The sequence below is a fragment of the Penicillium odoratum genome (genome assembly GCF_028828045.1).
Source record: "Penicillium odoratum strain IBT 22623 chromosome Unknown utg000005l_segment0_segment0, whole genome shotgun sequence".
Taxonomy (NCBI): Eukaryota; Fungi; Ascomycota; class Eurotiomycetes; order Eurotiales; family Aspergillaceae; genus Penicillium; species Penicillium odoratum.
The window spans coordinates 945,106-962,962 of NW_026643147.1; the positions used below are offsets into that span (position 1 = coordinate 945,106).

At 49.8% G+C, this 17,857-nt stretch overlaps 9 protein-coding genes across 9 annotated transcripts; 4 read left to right on the forward strand and 5 right to left on the reverse strand.

The window, feature by feature from the left end:
* Positions 1 to 562: 562 nt before the first annotated feature.
* Positions 563 to 1,224, forward strand: N7520_005890 (CUE domain-containing protein; the record flags this gene model as incomplete). The annotated part of the gene is made up of 2 exons (XM_057139824.1): positions 563 to 838; positions 937 to 1,224. The coding sequence occupies 2 exons, from the start codon at positions 563 to 565 to the stop codon at positions 1,222 to 1,224; spliced, it is 564 nt and encodes a 187-aa protein (XP_056993830.1).
* A 344-nt stretch (positions 1,225 to 1,568) lies between these two features.
* Positions 1,569 to 2,503, reverse strand: psf2 (DNA replication protein PSF2; the record flags this gene model as incomplete). Its single annotated transcript, XM_057139825.1, has 3 exons — positions 1,569 to 1,680; positions 1,743 to 2,329; positions 2,390 to 2,503. 3 exons carry the CDS (start codon positions 2,501 to 2,503, stop codon positions 1,569 to 1,571), a joined length of 813 nt encoding a protein of 270 aa, XP_056993831.1.
* Positions 2,504 to 2,755: 252 nt separating this feature from the next.
* Positions 2,756 to 4,747, forward strand: alg10 (dolichyl-P-Glc:Glc(2)Man(9)GlcNAc(2)-PP-dolichol alpha-1,2- glucosyltransferase; the record flags this gene model as incomplete). Its single annotated transcript, XM_057139826.1, has 3 exons — positions 2,756 to 3,515; positions 3,564 to 3,701; positions 3,759 to 4,747. The coding sequence occupies 3 exons, from the start codon at positions 2,756 to 2,758 to the stop codon at positions 4,745 to 4,747; spliced, it is 1,887 nt and encodes a 628-aa protein (XP_056993832.1).
* Positions 4,748 to 5,153: 406 nt separating this feature from the next.
* N7520_005893 (tyrosyl-DNA phosphodiesterase 1) lies at positions 5,154 to 6,959 on the forward strand (the record flags this gene model as incomplete). The annotated part of the gene is made up of 3 exons (XM_057139827.1): positions 5,154 to 5,743; positions 5,801 to 6,203; positions 6,252 to 6,959. The coding sequence occupies 3 exons, from the start codon at positions 5,154 to 5,156 to the stop codon at positions 6,957 to 6,959; spliced, it is 1,701 nt and encodes a 566-aa protein (XP_056993833.1).
* Positions 6,960 to 9,007: 2,048 nt separating this feature from the next.
* Positions 9,008 to 9,570, reverse strand: N7520_005894 (uncharacterized protein; the record flags this gene model as incomplete). Its single annotated transcript, XM_057139828.1, has 2 exons — positions 9,008 to 9,127; positions 9,184 to 9,570. The coding sequence occupies 2 exons, from the start codon at positions 9,568 to 9,570 to the stop codon at positions 9,008 to 9,010; spliced, it is 507 nt and encodes a 168-aa protein (XP_056993834.1).
* A 357-nt stretch (positions 9,571 to 9,927) lies between these two features.
* Positions 9,928 to 10,926, reverse strand: N7520_005895 (putative U-box domain protein; the record flags this gene model as incomplete). The annotated part of the gene is made up of 3 exons (XM_057139829.1): positions 9,928 to 10,161; positions 10,210 to 10,747; positions 10,844 to 10,926. The coding sequence occupies 3 exons, from the start codon at positions 10,924 to 10,926 to the stop codon at positions 9,928 to 9,930; spliced, it is 855 nt and encodes a 284-aa protein (XP_056993835.1).
* A 661-nt stretch (positions 10,927 to 11,587) lies between these two features.
* N7520_005896 (RpiB/LacA/LacB family sugar-phosphate isomerase) lies at positions 11,588 to 12,070 on the reverse strand (the record flags this gene model as incomplete). The annotated part of the gene is made up of 1 exon (XM_057139830.1): positions 11,588 to 12,070. The coding sequence occupies one exon, from the start codon at positions 12,068 to 12,070 to the stop codon at positions 11,588 to 11,590; it is 483 nt and encodes a 160-aa protein (XP_056993836.1).
* Positions 12,071 to 13,553: 1,483 nt separating this feature from the next.
* On the forward strand, positions 13,554 to 14,402 carry N7520_005897 (triose-phosphate isomerase; the record flags this gene model as incomplete). Its single annotated transcript, XM_057139831.1, has 1 exon — positions 13,554 to 14,402. The coding sequence occupies one exon, from the start codon at positions 13,554 to 13,556 to the stop codon at positions 14,400 to 14,402; it is 849 nt and encodes a 282-aa protein (XP_056993837.1).
* Positions 14,403 to 15,236: 834 nt separating this feature from the next.
* Positions 15,237 to 16,816, reverse strand: N7520_005898 (dihydroorotate dehydrogenase 2; the record flags this gene model as incomplete). The annotated part of the gene is made up of 2 exons (XM_057139832.1): positions 15,237 to 16,298; positions 16,361 to 16,816. The coding sequence occupies 2 exons, from the start codon at positions 16,814 to 16,816 to the stop codon at positions 15,237 to 15,239; spliced, it is 1,518 nt and encodes a 505-aa protein (XP_056993838.1).
* Between the last annotated feature and the right edge of the window lie 1,041 nt (positions 16,817 to 17,857).

Below are 17,857 nucleotides of genomic sequence, written 5' to 3' on the forward strand. Positions count from 1 at the left end.
CGAAGCATTTACTATTTCAGCTCATTGGTCTGCGTCCGCTGGTGTTATATGGTTTCAAGTGTTTTTGGTCTGGCTTCTTGGTTGGGAAGGGATATTGGTTCATGATCCATGCATGATGAAGATTTGTTTTTCTTGCACAAGACTTTAGTTCTCTTGAGAGGCGAATTTAGATTCAAGTGAATTCCTGTAAACTACTATTAGTCATTTCTTGATGTTATTAAGGTAGACTACCACGGAAGCATAACTCAATCGAGTAGAGTACAGCGCTAGGGAGTATGTACACCCATTTTATTTCCGTTCAGACAGGTGTATGCATAGTAAACTTAATAACGCCTAAGCAATGATTGTATATGTACTTCATGTATATTATCTCAGCATAAAGTCAAGTATGAAGCATACGATCAACTTGAAAGCACATTGTTGTTCCTCTCGGCCCGTTGATATACATCCCGAGGTCGGCCAATCCACATGACCTCCTGCCCAACCCGGAATCACTCCGCCTTCGCCCGCACTGCCTTACCTCAACCAGACATCCTACAGGGCGCACATCGCTCACGGCACAATGCACGACGATGAGCCATCGCTCAATATCCCCTCGCTCTTAACATTAGCTGTCGTATCCTACTTCGTCATTCGATGGTTCTTTAACCGCGATGAGGGTTCCAGCGGAGGCCGGCCCCGCGGCCGTGGCAACGTTGTTGACCCAGCCCAAGTCGAACAGATCGCTCAGATGTTCCCTCAACTCAGCACTCGGGATATAATGTGGGACTTGCAGCGCAACGGTGGCAGCGTTGCGGCGACAACAGAGCGAATCTTGGCCGGGCGCGGGCTGGAAACGGTATGTCTTGCGATGCTCCCACGTTATCCTGATCTAGCCCATCTGGCATATGTCGGGAATGCTTACTGTTCTGTGATTACTAACTGTTTAATATTTAGCCACCTCCATCATTCCAACCCCAGGTCGTAATGCCCCGCGTACATGCTCCAGTCCAGGCTACGTCAACCGCGACAGCTTCCAAGGCGGATGCACAGGATTTGATCTCTCGGTACAACCTTAGCACGAAAATCGCCGCTGCAAGCGCAGAAGCCCAGCCGCCCAGCTCAGCGAGTGCTTGGTCACAGAACAAAGAAGAGCGCCAGCGTCTGCTTCAGAAGCGCCGGGACGAGATGATCCTGGCGGCGCGAAGGAAGATGATGGAGAAGGGCAAGGGCCCGGCCCAATAAGTTAAAACTTCATCCTGTTAAATAATTGCACCATCTCGATTTCGGATTCTGGTTTCTCGAACCTCAGCACCAAAACCCCACAACCCCGTTTCTCGTTGGATGTCTTTCCCACTCACTGCGTGCGGATGTCCTCCCACTTTCGTTTTGTATTAGAGCGTTTCGCATGCTGTATGGTGTTAGGTAAATTGGAATAGCTTGGTTTGAATCGCTGGTTTATCATGAGACCAGGACGGGTATATCAGTCTATATACAATGAATATTCGTTCGGGGGCATTGATCCACGTCACATATGCACCATAAACGCCAAAAGAGAAAATCAGATCACCCAAAACCCCATGCAATGGTTAAAACTCCATGTAATCTTCCTCCTCGTCTTGGGTCCCGTCGTACCCGCCATTTGCGCGCTGCTCGGCCAATTGTTCGCGCCTCGCTTGCTCTTTTGACGCACCGATTTTACTGGTCTGCAGTTAGAATAGAGTTCATCATAACGTTCAAGCAGACTGCGCGTAGTTTCATACCGGAGATTATCGACCACGCCGACCAGAAATCCACGTTCTTCGCCCAATTCCATCGCCCCAACGCCAGTTAGCGCAACTCCGCCTCCGCCAGTGGCAGCTGCATCTAAAACATCCACACCAGATCTCATCTTCGCCATGCGCACCTCTCGCAAGTCTTTCAATAACCGTCGGATTTGATCCGGGTCTACCAGGTCGTCACTCGCGACATCAAGTAGCATATTCCCGACCTCGATCCAATGAAACGGCAGCGAAGGGACCTCCCCTGCGGAAGTTCTCGCTTGGGCGGTATTATGTAGCAGGAATGGCGGCGCAGCAAAATACTTCTCCCCATCTGGCGTGTATTGTGGTCGAGCGATGGGCTGCTGACCGTGTTCGTGGATCCCGGGCTGGCCTGGTAGTGGGGGTGGAGGCGAGAAAGCATTTTTATAGTCTTGGTGTTGTGATTCGACTTCGAGGATCAGACTTAATGGTTCTGGATGTAGCCATGAAGGGGGTAAAATGTTGGCACGACGTTGACGTTTTAAAAGAAGCGCCAACCAGAGGGGTATGGAGGCGCGACGGGGTGGAGCGAGAGGTTCGATAGGGCCCTGGGCAAGTCAATTGGTGATCCTTGAGATTCGAAGCCTAAACTGTCAATTTACACTTACTCCTAGTAATTCCAGACCCTCCAGACGCTGACGAGGCACGATGGTCACCATCTCCATCTCTGCCAGAAAGGCGATCTCCGAGGGCGTAATGCCCTGTGGGAGAGGGAAAGCCATGAGTGCAAGTGCGTCACGATAAAGAAGTAGACGCCGTACGCGTAGTAACAGCCAATCGACAATTTTCCAGGCGGCCACGCCGTCAATGCATGTTCTTGTTGCGGGACCGAATCGCGTCTCGATTTAAGTGTTTGGTGTGTTTGCATGGAGGAGGTAGCTTTCTCGTTTACGTAGCTCTTTTCCTTCAATCCCACCGAACTTCAGCGATTCGAGCTTACTGTCTGTTCTCTAAGCTTCAAGCTTTGGGACAAGATGAGTTCCGCTCTCGAGTCTAATCTGAGCCGCGCCGCGCGTTACTCCATTCCATTCGCGCTGGTGTTCATCGCTCTCTGGAGGACCAAAGTTCAAGCCGAAGTCCCCGAACCATACCTAGACGAGGTCTTCCACGTCCCCCAGGCACAAGCTTACTGGGCACACCAGTGGACACATTGGGATCCCAAAATCACTACTCCACCCGGCTTGTACCTGTGGTCGTATCTGCTATGCGCCGCATTGCTCACTCTCCGCGGGTCTCCGACGAAACTCACCACCGAAGCTCTCCGCACGACCAATGTCGCCACTACCGGCATTTTTCTACCCTGGCGACTCCAGGTGCTTTCGGATGCCGTGCACAATGTGAAGAACAACCGGACTCTAGGCGCGTGGCTTAGCCATTCCGTCTTGAATATTTGCTTGTTCCCGCCGCTGTTCTTTTTCTCCGGTCTTTACTATACCGATATCCTTGCTCTCTTGGTTGTCATCGAGGCGTACAATTGGGATTTGAAGAGGTCTGCAGGAACGGGCCTTACGGCTTTCTTTTCCACCCTGAGCTTCCTTGTCTTTGGGCTGGCTGCGCTTGCTTGCCGGCAGACGAACATCTTTTGGGTTGCGGTCTTTTTGGGAGGACTGCAGGTTGTTCGCAAGATTCGAAAGTCCTCCGAAGCATGCAAATCATCTGGATTGTCAGATATCGTGAAGGGTGGCCTGCAGAATGAAATTTATGATCCTCTTGTCTCCGAGGCTTCCTTGGAAGGTATGTATTAGTGTTTATTATCTATTGATTGTACTAATCGGCATTTAGATTATTTCAAAACTGCCATCTCCCTAGCCACTACCGGCCTCAATAACCCGCTCTCTACCGTGGCTTCGATTATGCCCTACATGATGATTCTTGGAGCTTTTGGCGCATTTGTATTTTGGAACGACGGCGTGGTTCTTGGTGGGTCATCAAGTCCGACTTATCAAAAAGGAAAGTCCAAGCTAACAATTGCCTTAGGTCATAAGGAATTTCACACAGCAGGCATCCACTTGGCTCAGATGCTCTACATCTGGCCCTACTTCGCCTTTTTCTCTTGGCCACTGCTTATCATTCCCGTGGCCAACGTCATTCTTCCCAAAACCTTCTTGCCCAAGTACATCAACTACGGCTTCCCGGAGAAGCAGAGGCGACTTCCAAAGCTCGTCGCTGTCTTCTTTGTCCTTCCGATCATGCTCGCCATCGTCCATTTCAATACCATCGTGCACCCATTTACCTTGGCCGATAACCGACACTACGTCTTCTATGTGTTCCGTCTTTTACTAGGCGTTCACCCCGCTGTGAAATATGCTGCCGTTTTGGTTTACTTCCTCTGTGGATGGGCTGTTATCTCCGCCTTTGGCTTCTCAATTGTCCCGGCACCGCCTCGACTGCTGCGGATTCCCCCAGCTCAAGCTCCAACTCCTGAGCCTGTGCCTGCGGCACCTGCCTCTGCCAATGAGCAAGCCCAAGGAAACAGAAAAACTCGTCGAGCCAACGAGAAGGCCGCAGCTAAGAAGGATCAGCAGCCGAAGCCGAAATCCAAATCCAAATCCAAATCGAAGCAACCCGAGCCTATGTCACCTGAGGCATATGCCAAAGTTCAAGAGGGACTTATCAAGCGTCGCAAGGAACAGCCGGGAGCTCCGCGGGTCAGCTTCGTTCTTGTGTGGCTCGCAGCGACCACTCTGTCCCTTGTGACAGCTCCCCTCGTGGAGCCCCGATACTTTATCATCCCCTGGGTCATGTGGCGCCTGCATCTTCCAGCAATGCCTAGCCTTGCGGCATTCCGGAAGCAGCGTCCTGAGACCGAAAAGGAGAGAGAGATCGCTGATCTGGCTACCAATGCTCCTAAGTTTGTTGAGACTGTTTGGTTCCTAATCATCAATGCTGTGACAGGATATTTATTCCTGTACAAGGGCTTTGAGTGGCCCCAGGAGCCAGGCAAGATCCAGCGGTTCATGTGGTGAAGCCTCATGGCTGACCACGCTATTTCTGTAATGGAATGGCTGTACAATATTAGAATATTGTAATTATATACTACCGAAAATTTTTAATTTCAAAGTTATTATAAAAGTTGCTATGCTGTTCTGCAATAAATCTGGAGTACATAAGTGCGGTGAATAAGATTTCTAGGTTGGACCGGAGTTCCAATCGATGTCCGTAGGCGGTACTTGTAAGATATGTATAACCCCCGTCGAACCGAACTCTCTTTGAAATCTTCCATGTCAACCAAACCGAATGTTCCAGCGAATATCTCGTTCTTGCACACTTTCTGTCTTCGGTCAGGCCCCACATTTAACGACCGATCCTAAACCCTTTTTCGCCTCATCTCGGTTTCTTACAACCCAAGCCATACATTTAAGCTCACCCCTGATGGAACGCCCCTCAAAGCGGGCAAAGATCTCTCTAGATCAGTCCAGAGGAGATAAAAGTCCGGAAAGCAGCGTGTCCACACCACTGGCATCCCTGCAAAGGTCCATCTCACCGCCAGCTAGAACACGCTCTGGGGAGCCATTGCCAACGATTTCAGCGTGTCCAGAGCTTCCTGGCGACCAGAATAATGGATTCCCTGCAAATCAGAGCAATGTCAATCTCTCTCGTCTAATTTCGTCTCCATTTGAACTCACCCATATCCAAGGTCTCACAGACCGAGGAGGCCTCAATGAGGACACAGTCAAACTACGCGACATTCTTGGAAATCCGATGATCAAGGAGTGTTGGCAATTCAACTACTGCTTTGATGTCGATTTCTTGATGTCCAAATTTGACCAGGATGTCAGAAGCCTTGTCAAAGTCAAAATTGTTCATGGGTCCTGGGAGCGGGAATCCATGAATAAGATCCATATTGATGAAGCATGCACTCGATATCCGAATATCGAGGCTATTACAGCCTATATGCCAGAACGTTTCGGTACACATCACTCCAAATTGATGATTCTCATCCGACATGATGATCTAGCACAGTAAGTCTGCTTTTCCCTAGACTGGTCTTTGACCTCACTGCTGATCCCCCAACCTAGGGTGGTTATCCACACAGCCAACATGATTCCACAAGACTGGACAAATATGACCCAGGCGGTTTGGCGCTCGCCATTGCTGCCTCTGCTGAGCCCAGGGACTCTACCCTCATCGCCGGGGAATACACCTCCAGGCACCGGCTCACGGTTCAAAAGAGACCTGCTCACATATCTGAGGGCATACGGCCCCAAGAAAACTGGTTCGCTAGTTCAGCAGCTAAGTCGGTATGACTTTGGCGCAGTACGTGCTGCTCTTGTTGCAAGTGTGCCCTCAAAACAACATCTGAGTGGCCTGGATTCCGGAAAGGCAACATTATGGGGTTGGCCAGCTCTGAAAGATCTCATGACCCATGTGCCCGTGAGGAATATCAAAAAGAAGAATCAGACGTGTCATATTGTTATACAGGTACTCCTCCTTGTCTTCAATAATCAAGGAAAAATCTAACTTGACCAGGTCTCCTCGATAGCTTCTCTCGGCCAAACAGACAAATGGATCAAGGAATTCTTCAAATCTCTTGCACCAACGTCCACCGATCCCCCACCAAAGTACTCAATCATATGGCCAACACCAGAGGAAGTCTATCATTCTCTGGATGGCTATGCATCCGGTGGCTCAATTCATATGAAGACTCAAAGCGCACCCCAGCAGAAACAAGTACAATATTTACGCCCGCATTTATGCCAATGGGCCGGCGACTCAAAGGTCATTGACCTATCTCAGGACACACCCAAACGTGAGGCGGGTCGTGGCCGCGCTGCACCTCACATCAAAACATACATCCGATTCTCCAATGAGACGATGACCTCCATTGATTGGGCTATGGTGACATCAGCGAACCTATCCACGCAAGCGTGGGGTGCGGCCCCAAACGCAAGTGGCGAAGTGAGAATATCCAGCTTCGAGGTTGGCGTTGTTGTTTGGCCTGCACTATACGGCGATTCTGCTTCGCAAGGATCTGCGCAGTCCGAGAGCCCAGATGTGTTGATGGTACCTTGTTTCAAGCAGGACCAACCCGATCCGACTAACCTGGCTCAAAAAGCTGATACTGTGGTTGGACTGCGGATGCCATACGATCTTCCACTTACTCCATATCGTGCATCAGATGAGCCGTGGTCTGCGACAGCTCCGCTTTACATACCGGACTTAGGCCTGGGGTTATAATCAAGGACTTGAATTGTTTGTATGTTTGATAAACTTCCGCTCACGGGCATTTTATTTGTTTCAGCCCACAATTGACTACTCCAAGAGACTGTTGTAGCGAATGAAGTATTATTATAATTGTTACAGAGACTTCAAGTGCATATAATCATACTTTATAATCATGTTGTACATCCGCATTTAGTTGCTTCCATTGAATAGTTGAAGCTCAAGTTCCAGGATCGGGATTTATTGTGTGTATGAGACTAAATATAAGAGATTTGATCAGAAATTCAGTGGGAGACTGAGCTGGAGACTGGGTCGAGTGTGAAAAACATATTGCCCGGATTGATGTAAAATTAGAGATTAAGAGATGACTAGAAGAGAGGAAGGGATAACAGGAGGATGGGAAATAAGGCCTAATGGGTAGGATATAATTGGTCAAAACATGAGAGTAAGAGAGGAAGAAAAAAAACTCAAAAAAATAAAGTATGAGAGATGAAATGTTATAAAAATAAAAATTATCCAACACCCATAACCGCGCGACGGTTACTCCACAAGCCCGCCACCATGGATCAATAGGCCGATCACGGTAAGATGATCAGTGTGAGCATGGGGAGCACTTTTGGCAAGGGAGCATCAGCGCCACATATAGTACCGGTGGCATTCCTATATTTCATGTTATCAGTATGGGATCAAAACAAAAGTTCAAACCAAAGCATACCTTTCTGTCAGTGTTGAGACTGCAAAGTGGCTCCAAATGCCGATCTTCTGCAACCCAACCAGTGGTCCGAGCATATTGTGCACTTGAAAAATCGAGCTTCTTGAATTCCTTGTTTTTCCAGAAATTCTAGCGTTGGCGAAGTTTTCGTTCCAATCATCTTCTATGCCATAGATCGTGAGTTGTCAGGATCAGCGTTGGTATCGAAGGCGGTATTTTGAGTTGCTTTCGTTTCAACGGCAGAGAAGCTTCATCATCAGTCGATGCCTTTGGCACTCTGTCAAGGCATGGTTGCCTCAAACATGGGATAAGCTGCCAGTAATGAGTTTTCGCAACTTTGCAGATTCGAGGGTCTTTGTGCTGGCGTATGGAAAAGCAGTCATGCGCTGGGTTGTGTTACCAACCACCTTTAAATGAAAGCGAGTTGGAGGACGTGGTTGGACAGATGTATGTGGCCTTCAACGCCTTGATCTGGTCAGAATCGGTGTGCGACACGGGTGGAGGCTGCGCCTAGATAGCTTCGAGGACAAATTGAAGGTGGACAGAGTTTCTTGTGTAAAAGTGAAACATCTTGAAAGTGGGACAACGCGAAAATGGAAAGATTCTGAAAATAGAAAGAATCTAGAAACAGAAAGATCCTAAAGACGGAAAGATCCTAAACACCGAAACAACCACAAAACCGAAAGGTTGTGCCAGGACCAGAGTGAAACTGGAGGTGTGTGAAAAAGAAGAAGTTGAAAAGCAAAAAAGAAGTATTTATACTTTTTCTCAGGTTGCCAGGTGACTTAAAAGACTTCAAGATGAGAAAAGATGGAGTGAGTATGCTCTTGCAGCATACGCCTGGATCTTGAATATTATTTTTTCTCTGTCTAGGTAACTGACCACTAGACAGTAGTTCATTCTGGGAATCTCTCTGTAAATGCCACAGTATTATTGCTAGTTTATAAGGTCCTCATGTAACAAATTAATTTATCTCACGAGCCCATATGGAAAGACGAACCCAGACATCAAGCCGAAACAGGGATGGATTGGATGAATGATGGAACAGGGTGTGGGAACCTGACTAACTGATGGGATCAAGTATTAGGGGCCGTTTAGCCTTTGTTACTAAACTTCTGTTCTCGGGACTTGAGAGTACGCACGGGGCGACTTGCGGCATGGTTTCAATCCTCTGTTATGGCATCTCATCTTGGTTTTTATGTAATGACCATGATATTATTACCGAAATTCGACTTTCGCCATAGTGACGATGAATAGAAGAAGAGAGAAAGTGAAAGTGAGCATGAAAGTGAAAATCATTAAAAAATACTATTAAATTAAAGATACAATGAAAATGAAGGCCGCGCGACACTTATTCAAGCAGCCCGTCGCTGAGGATCATCATTCCGATCAAGGTGAGATAGTCGGCCTGGGCGCGGTGGGGACTGTTGGCAAGCGAACACCAGCGCCACATGTAGTAGCGGTGGCTATCCTATATTGCGTATTATCAGTTATGGGATCAAAACAAAAGATCAGACCAAAGCATACCCTGAAGTCAGTGTTGAGACTGCTAAGTGGCTCCACATGCCGATCTTCCGCAACCCAACTAGTCGTCTCGAGCAAATCGCTATTGCAACCGATGAAATCATACTGAACGGGCAGAATCTTCAAGATGTGGCTGGACCAGGTGTACGCTTCCTTCAGTGCCTTGATCTGGTCAGGATTGGTAAGCGACGCAAGTGGAGGTTGCGCGTAGATAGCATCGAGGGCAAATCGAAGGTGGACGGGGTTTATCTTGTCAGACGCATCCTGCAATTCCTTGTTGAAGCGAGGGGTAATTTGCGCATCGGAGAGAACATCGAACAAGGCGCTCAGGGCCGGCGAAATGGGAGCCAGCAGGAGAGGTAGATCAGCCTTAGCAAGTGGGTCGGACATAATCGGACTTAAGAATTTGAGGGTTTGGTCCGGGCGTTGTGGTCACGTGTTTTAGGCAAGTGGGGAAGATGGTTGGAGAAGGAAAAATCACGTGAGACCTCGGCTTTTATAGCCGCGAGCGTACTGGGCGGCATGCGGCAGGCGGCAGGCGGCAGATGACGGGCAGAACAGTCCCATACATTGAAGCGGCCCATTGAAATCCGGATCTTCACACTACCCTTCAGAGATTCAAGTGTATAATATATCAATGCGGCTGAAATAAAAGACGCCTGCCCATGCAAGGTAATGCTGATGCTTGTGAAAACAGTCACTCGCTACGCATCTAGAGAATATGCTATATACAACAATCAAAGGGCTTCACCAGTCCACTGCCCAACCGTTCTTAGTCAAGAACTCTTCCGAAGCCGCCTTGAGAGCATAGTTGTTGCGCAGGTCATGGACAGTCATAGGAGCTCTAGTAAGTGGATCAACGCCAGCTTTCTCCACATACTTCACAATGCCAATACGATCAAAGCTGGTGCCAGATGGTGTAATAACAGGATCATGCATGATCTCAAACGTGATCCCATCAACAAGATAGTCAGGTACAACCTATTACGGTTAGCGTGGTCAGGCATACAAAGGAAACAATAAACTTACCCGTTCTTGCACCTCTCCCTTTGAAGCAACACGGAATGCCTCCCGCACATCCTGAATCATCTTCTCCGCATCCTCCCGCAGTGCCTTGCAATCCTCTCCGAAGCCAATATCCCCAATCTCTCCCGCATCAAGTTGCGCTTTGGATTCAGCAATTGAGCGCTCCAAATTCTTCTCAATAAGCTCCTCGACATTCTTCAGCGTCTCGTTCATCTCCCGCAATCGCGACGTCTCCTTAGCAGCCCAGATCTGCTGCTTTGCCCGTAACACAGCCCGCGACAGGTTCTCCGTTTGAACGTTCTTCTCCGTAAGACTAAGCTGGTACGCATCCACAGCAACATCGTATGCTTCCTGTGGTCGTTGGAGACCGAGGAGCGCCTGGGAAAGGTAGTATGAGCTTTTGAGAGTAGCAATGTTCTTGAGGCCGTAGATATCGATCGCGGCGCGAGCATCATGTTCGACGCCTGCCCATTTGGCGAGCTTGATGCGTGTAATGGCACGGTTGGTGAAGAAGGTAGGATCGTGCGGATCTTTAAGAATACTATTCATACCCAGAGTTAGTTATGCTGCCAGTATTTGCGCTCGGATGGGGTTGAATAGAGTCATCGCGGGTCCGGCGCGTCTGGTAAGTTCTTACGCTTGGGAGTATAGATCCTCGGCACCGCTGAAATCACCCTGTTTGAAGAGCTCGTTACCCTTGGTCTTCAGTGCTTGGGCCATGGTGGGTGCTGTGGTGTGTGCTGTGTTGCCTTCTCAGGACAGTGGCCAGAAGAAAGTGCTTTCGGAGTCGCTGATCAATCCGTTCCCCCAGGTGGGGCGGCCCACCTTGTGTACAGTAGTAGTGAGATCAATAGATCAGGGGTTGAGGTTCTTAGTGGGGCATGAAAATGCAGTGGAATGTAGTACAGAGGTAAAAGCAGATACGGATCCCTACATGGGTATTTTCAACTGTTCTGATCTAAATGCGAAGAGTTGGAGAGTCACAGTTGCCCGTTGTAGAAGTGCATCGATCCCCGCAGAACAGATGAGTCAGCAGATCCACATCGCCATTCTCATAGTTCCATGGATCTTTGGCAGTATGGAATATTGATGAAAGATTACTGGACTGATAAGATCAAGACTGCAGGTTTTCCATTATGGTAAGGAGTATAGAGTTCTTCTATCATCTAATTCAAAACCTATACAGCAGGACTCGACATTCGGTTCGTGGTATCATGATGCGCTGAGTATATCGACAGGAGAAATCGAAATCGAATCAAGTTGCGGTAACTTGATATCCAGCAAAAGCGCGTTGCCCTGCCAGAAAGAGGAAAGCGACAAAGACATAGGGGCACATAGTCTCAGGTCGCAAGAAGAGAAAAGAGCCCCTTTCGGCATGCATTTAAGCCTGTCCAGCGAATTGGGTCTCGTAGTCCGAGATAGCCTGGACCTTGGCAGCGGAGGCACTCTTGGGATCAAAGCGGTACTGCAGCCAGTCCACAGCGAGCTTCTTGGCCAGCTCCACGCCAATGACACGCTGGCCCATACAGAGGACCTGGGCGTCGTTGCTCAGGATGGAGCGCTCAACGGAGAAGGGATCGTGGGCAGTGACGGCGCGAATTCCGGGAACCTTGTTGGCAGCGATTGCGACACCGAGACCGGTACCGCAGATGAAGAGACCGCGGTCAGCCTTGCCCTCCTTGATGAGCTTGGCACCTTCGACAGCGGGATGGGGGTAGGCAGTCTTATCGTCGGAGCTGTTGACACCGACGTCGATGATGGAGGCAACACCGGCGTTCTTCTCCAGGACAGCCTTGATTGCATCCTTGTAAGGGACACCGGCCTCGTCACAGGCCATAACAATGCGGAGGGGCTGAGCAGACATGGTGAGATAGATAGAGGAAGCTAAGAATCTTTGAAGTATAAGGTATTGTAGATTGAGTTTGTCTGAAGAAGAAATGATTCCATTATCTGAGGTCTCTCTGGCTCTCTTTATACCTTTGCATCCATCCGTGCAACCAATACCCCAGGTGGAGTACGGGTTGATGGAACCAGTCCTCACATGTGAGATGCATCGGGACGAGTAAGTCCCCACTCCTGAAATCAGCTTGGGACCTGGCAACTTGCTGGATAAGAAAGATTGGATTGCCCCGCCATAGCGTCATGAAAATATCTGCCGCACTGTGACTGGTCAAAAGCGGGATCGACCATGTCAACGCCGGAACGAGGTTTCACCCCATACAGTTCCGTACACTGACTTTACCCCGTATTTACCAAATCCCGCAAACATCCCATAACTATAACTTTGACAATCTAGATCTGAACACTAGTCAAGGGAAGTATAAGCCATCGATGTCAACGGCGCCAGTGGCTTGTGCCATTGCAGACAAGGTTGAACAACGGGTTGATCTCTATTTGGGTTTCCGCATTAGAACGGCCGTGCGAGGCTTTTACAGGGGCATGTACATGTAGTAACGAGGGGTCAATGCAAAACGGGTAAGAGTCATAAGATATGAGGTCAATATCCCGAGATTTTGATTATTTCCCCTGAGTCCGAAAGCAAGAATAAGTGACACAAAAACCTGTTACATCATCTTGGTTCCTAACAAACTTTACAGATAGATTTCTACAACAGATCTCAACACCAGATCTCTACAGTAGATCTCTAAAATAGATCTCTACAATAGATCTCTATATTACGATATCATCAACATGCGATAAATGCGTCTATCTACTATCGTTTACAGGATCTCTCGCACATGAACTAAGAGACTTTCGACGTAGAATCCTTGATAAGCCTAGACCGATAGACTTCCCCACTTCCCCGGTTATCCCGTTGGTTGAGATCCGTTTACAATTTACTCCGGATTCTGTTCAATCGGTCGTGTGTACTCCGGAATTAATGCACTTGAGTTCGGACCAGATGTTGTATGTATCATTATAATTAGATACCGTAACACTGAGTCCGTCATTTCCGCTTTAGTGCTTACATCGTGCCGCTTTTCTATCTTCTTAAAGCGGCAATAGTACAACGTATACTCCGTAGATCCAACCAACAGGTTTTGTCCTCACAACATCCCGTCCCCCTCAATAAATCCTGGCATCCAACTTATCCTACCTATCAAGTCTAGACCTGCGCTCTGACCTACTAGTTTTACTCCCAAATCGCCGTGACATCACCTCGCAGCTTGCTCAATCCCGTCGTAAGTCGGGAACATCCTTGAACCTAGTGCAGCCACGTCGGCCACTAATGCGCGGGCGGAATTGGGCTGACGCCTACGAAGTACTAGAGACAACTTTCTACACCTTCACATATCCCCTCAATCTCGACACTGATCATAGCGACTTGCGCTATAGGAACGACAATCATGGCACAAACCTACCCCGTCCTCCCAGAGAAACTCCTCCTTATTTCACTCAAAATGTACTTTACCCCATCTCGCACTCTCGATTACATGCGCAACCTCCTAGACCCTGCCAACGAAATCGTCAACCCCGCAAATAGCAACAAGCTCCTCCTAGCTCTAATCCCCGATTTCCTAACCATCTGGCCCTGCGCCGAGATCCTAAAGGAATACGAATCCCAGCTCCTAGCATCCGGCTCCATAACTCCAGGATCCTCTCCGTTCCTCCTCGGCGCTCAGGACTGCATGTGGGAACAATCCGGCGCGTTCACAGGCGAAGTCTCCCCCGCCTCCATCCGCGCTTTGGGCTGCTCAATCGTCGAACTTGGCCACGCAGAGCGCCGCGCGCTCTTCGGCGAGACGGATGAGCAGACTGCGCGGAAGGCTGCAGCCACCTGTACGCAGGGTATGGTTCCCCTCGTCTGCGTTGGAGAGATTACGGCTCCTGGCGCTGTTGCATCAGAGGCGGTCGGACAGGCTGTGAGTGAGTGTGCGGTTCTTATCCGTGCCGTCCTCGCTGCTATTCCGGTCGATGCACCGGTGATCTTTGCTTATGAGCCTGTCTGGGCGATTGGGAAGCCGAAGCCAGCTGGGGTGGACCATGTTGGGGCCGTCGTGGAGGGAATCAGGGGCGTGATCGGGTCACGGCCTGCGAGGGTTTTGTATGGTGGTAGTGCTGGCCCTGGGCTTTGGGGTGCGGGTGGACTCGGTAAGGCCGTTGATGGAATGTTTCTTGGGCGATTCGCACATGAAATCGAGGGTGTGCGGAAGGTTGTCCGTGAAGTGGAGGAGAGTCTAGGTGTTGCGCCATAATCGATTCGATTCGATCAGATCTACGACTACGAATATATGAACAGAACAGAATTTGAGGATTATAATTGCCTTGCAATTCGCATCTCCATTGCAATTCAGCGGGGTGGTATTGTCGTTTCGCATCTTACACTATACTGTCACTGTTATACAGACCAGATTCCACATGGTCAGATGAAAACAATGGACAAAAAAAGGTTCCAACCAGCAAAAGCAGCATCTCCACTTTATGGCTAACGAGTAGGAGAAACCCCGACTTTCTCGGGAAAGCCTTTCTGGGGGATCCCGCAAACCCTCGACTCCACTAGAGGAGCCTTTATGGGGCTACGGGGAACCCCACGTCTGAGGGGATCTCCGGCTTCAAGAAATCCATGACTTACTTTATAGGTTTTCTAGATCAGCATTGGTTCGGAACTCCATGAGCTGGTACGTATTAGTAGGTACTCCTTTATTTTGCATTTGCGTTGACTCTGTCTTGTCAGCAATGGCGGGACAGGAACGTGGGGTCTAATTGTCTTTTAGTCCACTTTTAAGTGGACTCCAAAACTGATGCAGTAACCCGAGCTTTGAGCCCCTCTTTCAATGTCCGGCTTTGGCGCAACTGTGGACTATGTGGAATTGTGGCATTTCAGTTTCCCATTGTCTTATACGGCATTGCCTAAGTAGGCAGGATGTGTACTAGAGTCGAAGCCTCTCGGACGAAAGAGCTCTACAGGCGAAAAATCAATTCGCACGCAATCGAAGAGCTGTGATCAATAAAATGAAATCAATGGATGCAATCCTTCCTATGCTATGTACAACGTAAAATCATCTAGCTTTTTCTACTCCTACACCGCTTCATTTCTTCTGCAGCTCGCGCATCTCCTGCTTCACCCGGGTCACCGTGCCGATACCGCCATATGTGATACCAGTGTACATCATCGCAACAGAGGCACCGGCATCGAGGGCCGCACGTGCCTGCTGGCCATTGGTAATACCGCCAGAAGCGAAGATCACCTTGCGTGGCTGCTCAGCAGGCACGCCATCCTGCTCAGTGGAAGACGGAGGGCCCTGGTCAAGCAAGGCGCGGTAGCGAGCGACTAGAGGAACAGAGCGGTCAAAGAGCTGCGGGCCAGAGTAACCACCTGTCTCCTTCAGAGTCTGCTGCTCCTTCTCAGGGAGAGTAAAGCCCTTGGGCAGAGCATCGGGCCGACGGTTAGTGGTGTTGCCGACGATCACACCGTCGACACCGGAGTTCCAGACAGCCTCACAGATGCCGGCGATCTGCTCATCAGAGTCCTCATCGGGGCTGACCTTGACCATGACAAATGGCTTGGTCTTGCGGCTAATGCTCTTGGCAGAGCCTACAACAGCGGTCAAGATGGCCGTGAGGGGTGCAGCGGCCTGCAGATCACGGAGACCGGGAGTGTTGGGGCTGGACACGTTCACGACGAGAATATCAGCGTACGGGGCCAATCGGTCCACGCAGTAGACATAGTCGCGCGCAATGGCATCGATATCGCCATCCGGGGTGAGCTTGTTCTTGGCCACCTGCACAGCGAGCAGCTTGCCCGGGACGAGACTGCCGGGAGGCACGTTGGCCTCTCCGTTCAAGACACGCTGTTCGGATTCCTCGTGATCTCCGAAGCCAGCGACGTACGCAAAGTCACGAACGCGCTTCTTCAGGACAGCGGCCATGTGGTCGGCGCCCTTGGAGTTGAGGCCGTATCGGTTGATCATGCCATGCTGCGAGGGCAGGCGGAAGACTCGAGGCTTCGGGTTTCCGTCCTGAGGAAGCGGGGTGGTGCCACCGACCTCGACAATAGCAGGACCGAGGTCGAGCAGAGCATCGGGGATATCAGCGTGCTTGTCCAGACCGGCGGAGATACCGATGGGGTTGGAGAGGGTGTAACCGAAGACCTGAAAAAAAGCTCCATTAGTCACTGTAGCGGCACAGCTTGAGTACAAAGCAGAGTACCAACCTCAGTAGCCAAAGCACCGTCGCGATCGGGGTTACCACGTTCCCGGGGGTGCATTCCGTATTCGTAGAGCGACTTCAACATCTCCACACCGAAGTGGTGCGCCTCCTCCGCATCGGGATACAACCACCGGATCAAAGGCACCATAGCATACCGGTGAATGCTAGCTCGGGTATCAGTCCCATAGATGTAGCCCACAAGAAGCGCCAGAGCGAACGATGTGCCATAGATTCCCTTCCGAGATCCACGAGCCGCGCGCTTAGGCAATTCCTTGGCAGCCTCCTTCACAGGCTCAGCAGCTGCAGTAGGAGTCGAGTCCGAAGCATATCGCGCAGCGCCAGGGAAGCGCTCGGCGCGCTTCGGTAGCAATGCCGAAGGGCGTTGCGACCATCGGGCCACAGGGAGCGAACGAGCGCGGAGACCAGCCCTCCAGGCCATTGTGGCGGAAGCAGATGTCATCGGAGATTTAGGACGGGGGTGCGTTTAATTGGCCTTCCTCGGCTTAAGACCGCCGAATTGGACCTGTACAGCTGGTGAGCTTCATTCCTTGATCGGGTAGTTAGATGTGGCTGGGAAATATGGGACAATTGATTTGACCCACGGAACTTGACTCATAGAGCTATATCCCTTAATCCCACACAGAAATGACAATGACAAATGAGCTTGAAATTGGGGGCTACTTACTGCAATTGCTTGATCCGAGGTTCTGCAACGCCTTGCAGATCGAAGTTATCATCATAGGGCGAAATCGGGTTCTGTAGTTGGAAGGCGGTGAGCTCAGCCCTACATTCCTCTTTGGGAAAGACTTGAAGCAACATTCCAAATATCTACAGAACTATCATCTTACAAAAGAGTCTTAGTATTTTGCAGTGTTGTTGTAACAATTCTAAAAATCAATCTGGTGATAGAAGGAAAGCAGAGGATGACATTGTAGTGTGCTATGGGCTATACTTTCCCGCCTCTATCTCTGCTGAAGACGTTCATTTAATCACGCCTCTTCACATCTGGCTTGTTAGAAGGTGCCCTTTGTTTAGAGACCTAAATTTTTCTCTTCGTAAATACTGGCCTGATTCTATGGACAGGGAATAGAACACTTCTGATCTGCCAATCTCTGATTGCTTACTGATTGGACTGGATTCAAGTCCATCCCTGCCAGTTTTCTAACGATCTACCTTGAGATATTGGAGGCAGCTCGGAAATGTCTTCGGGGATTTCTCTTGGGCGTCCAAGCTCCCAATTCCAAACCGGTCGATACACGGCTGGTTGAAGGCCATTGAGCCTTCTTGTGTCCATCGAGGGCTGATCGGGGGTTTCTAATGGCGATGGCAGTGTTTCGGGATCTTTACACTGGATTTTCATGAGCCGCTCGTGAATGATGGGGGAAGCACTGGTGGTATTATACCGGGTGAAATGGTGTATGGATGCATTTCACCGCTGCTTCTTGCTAGCGTGGATGACCTGGAGGGTGGACAAGAAAGCTTTGATTCTATCAGTATGCGA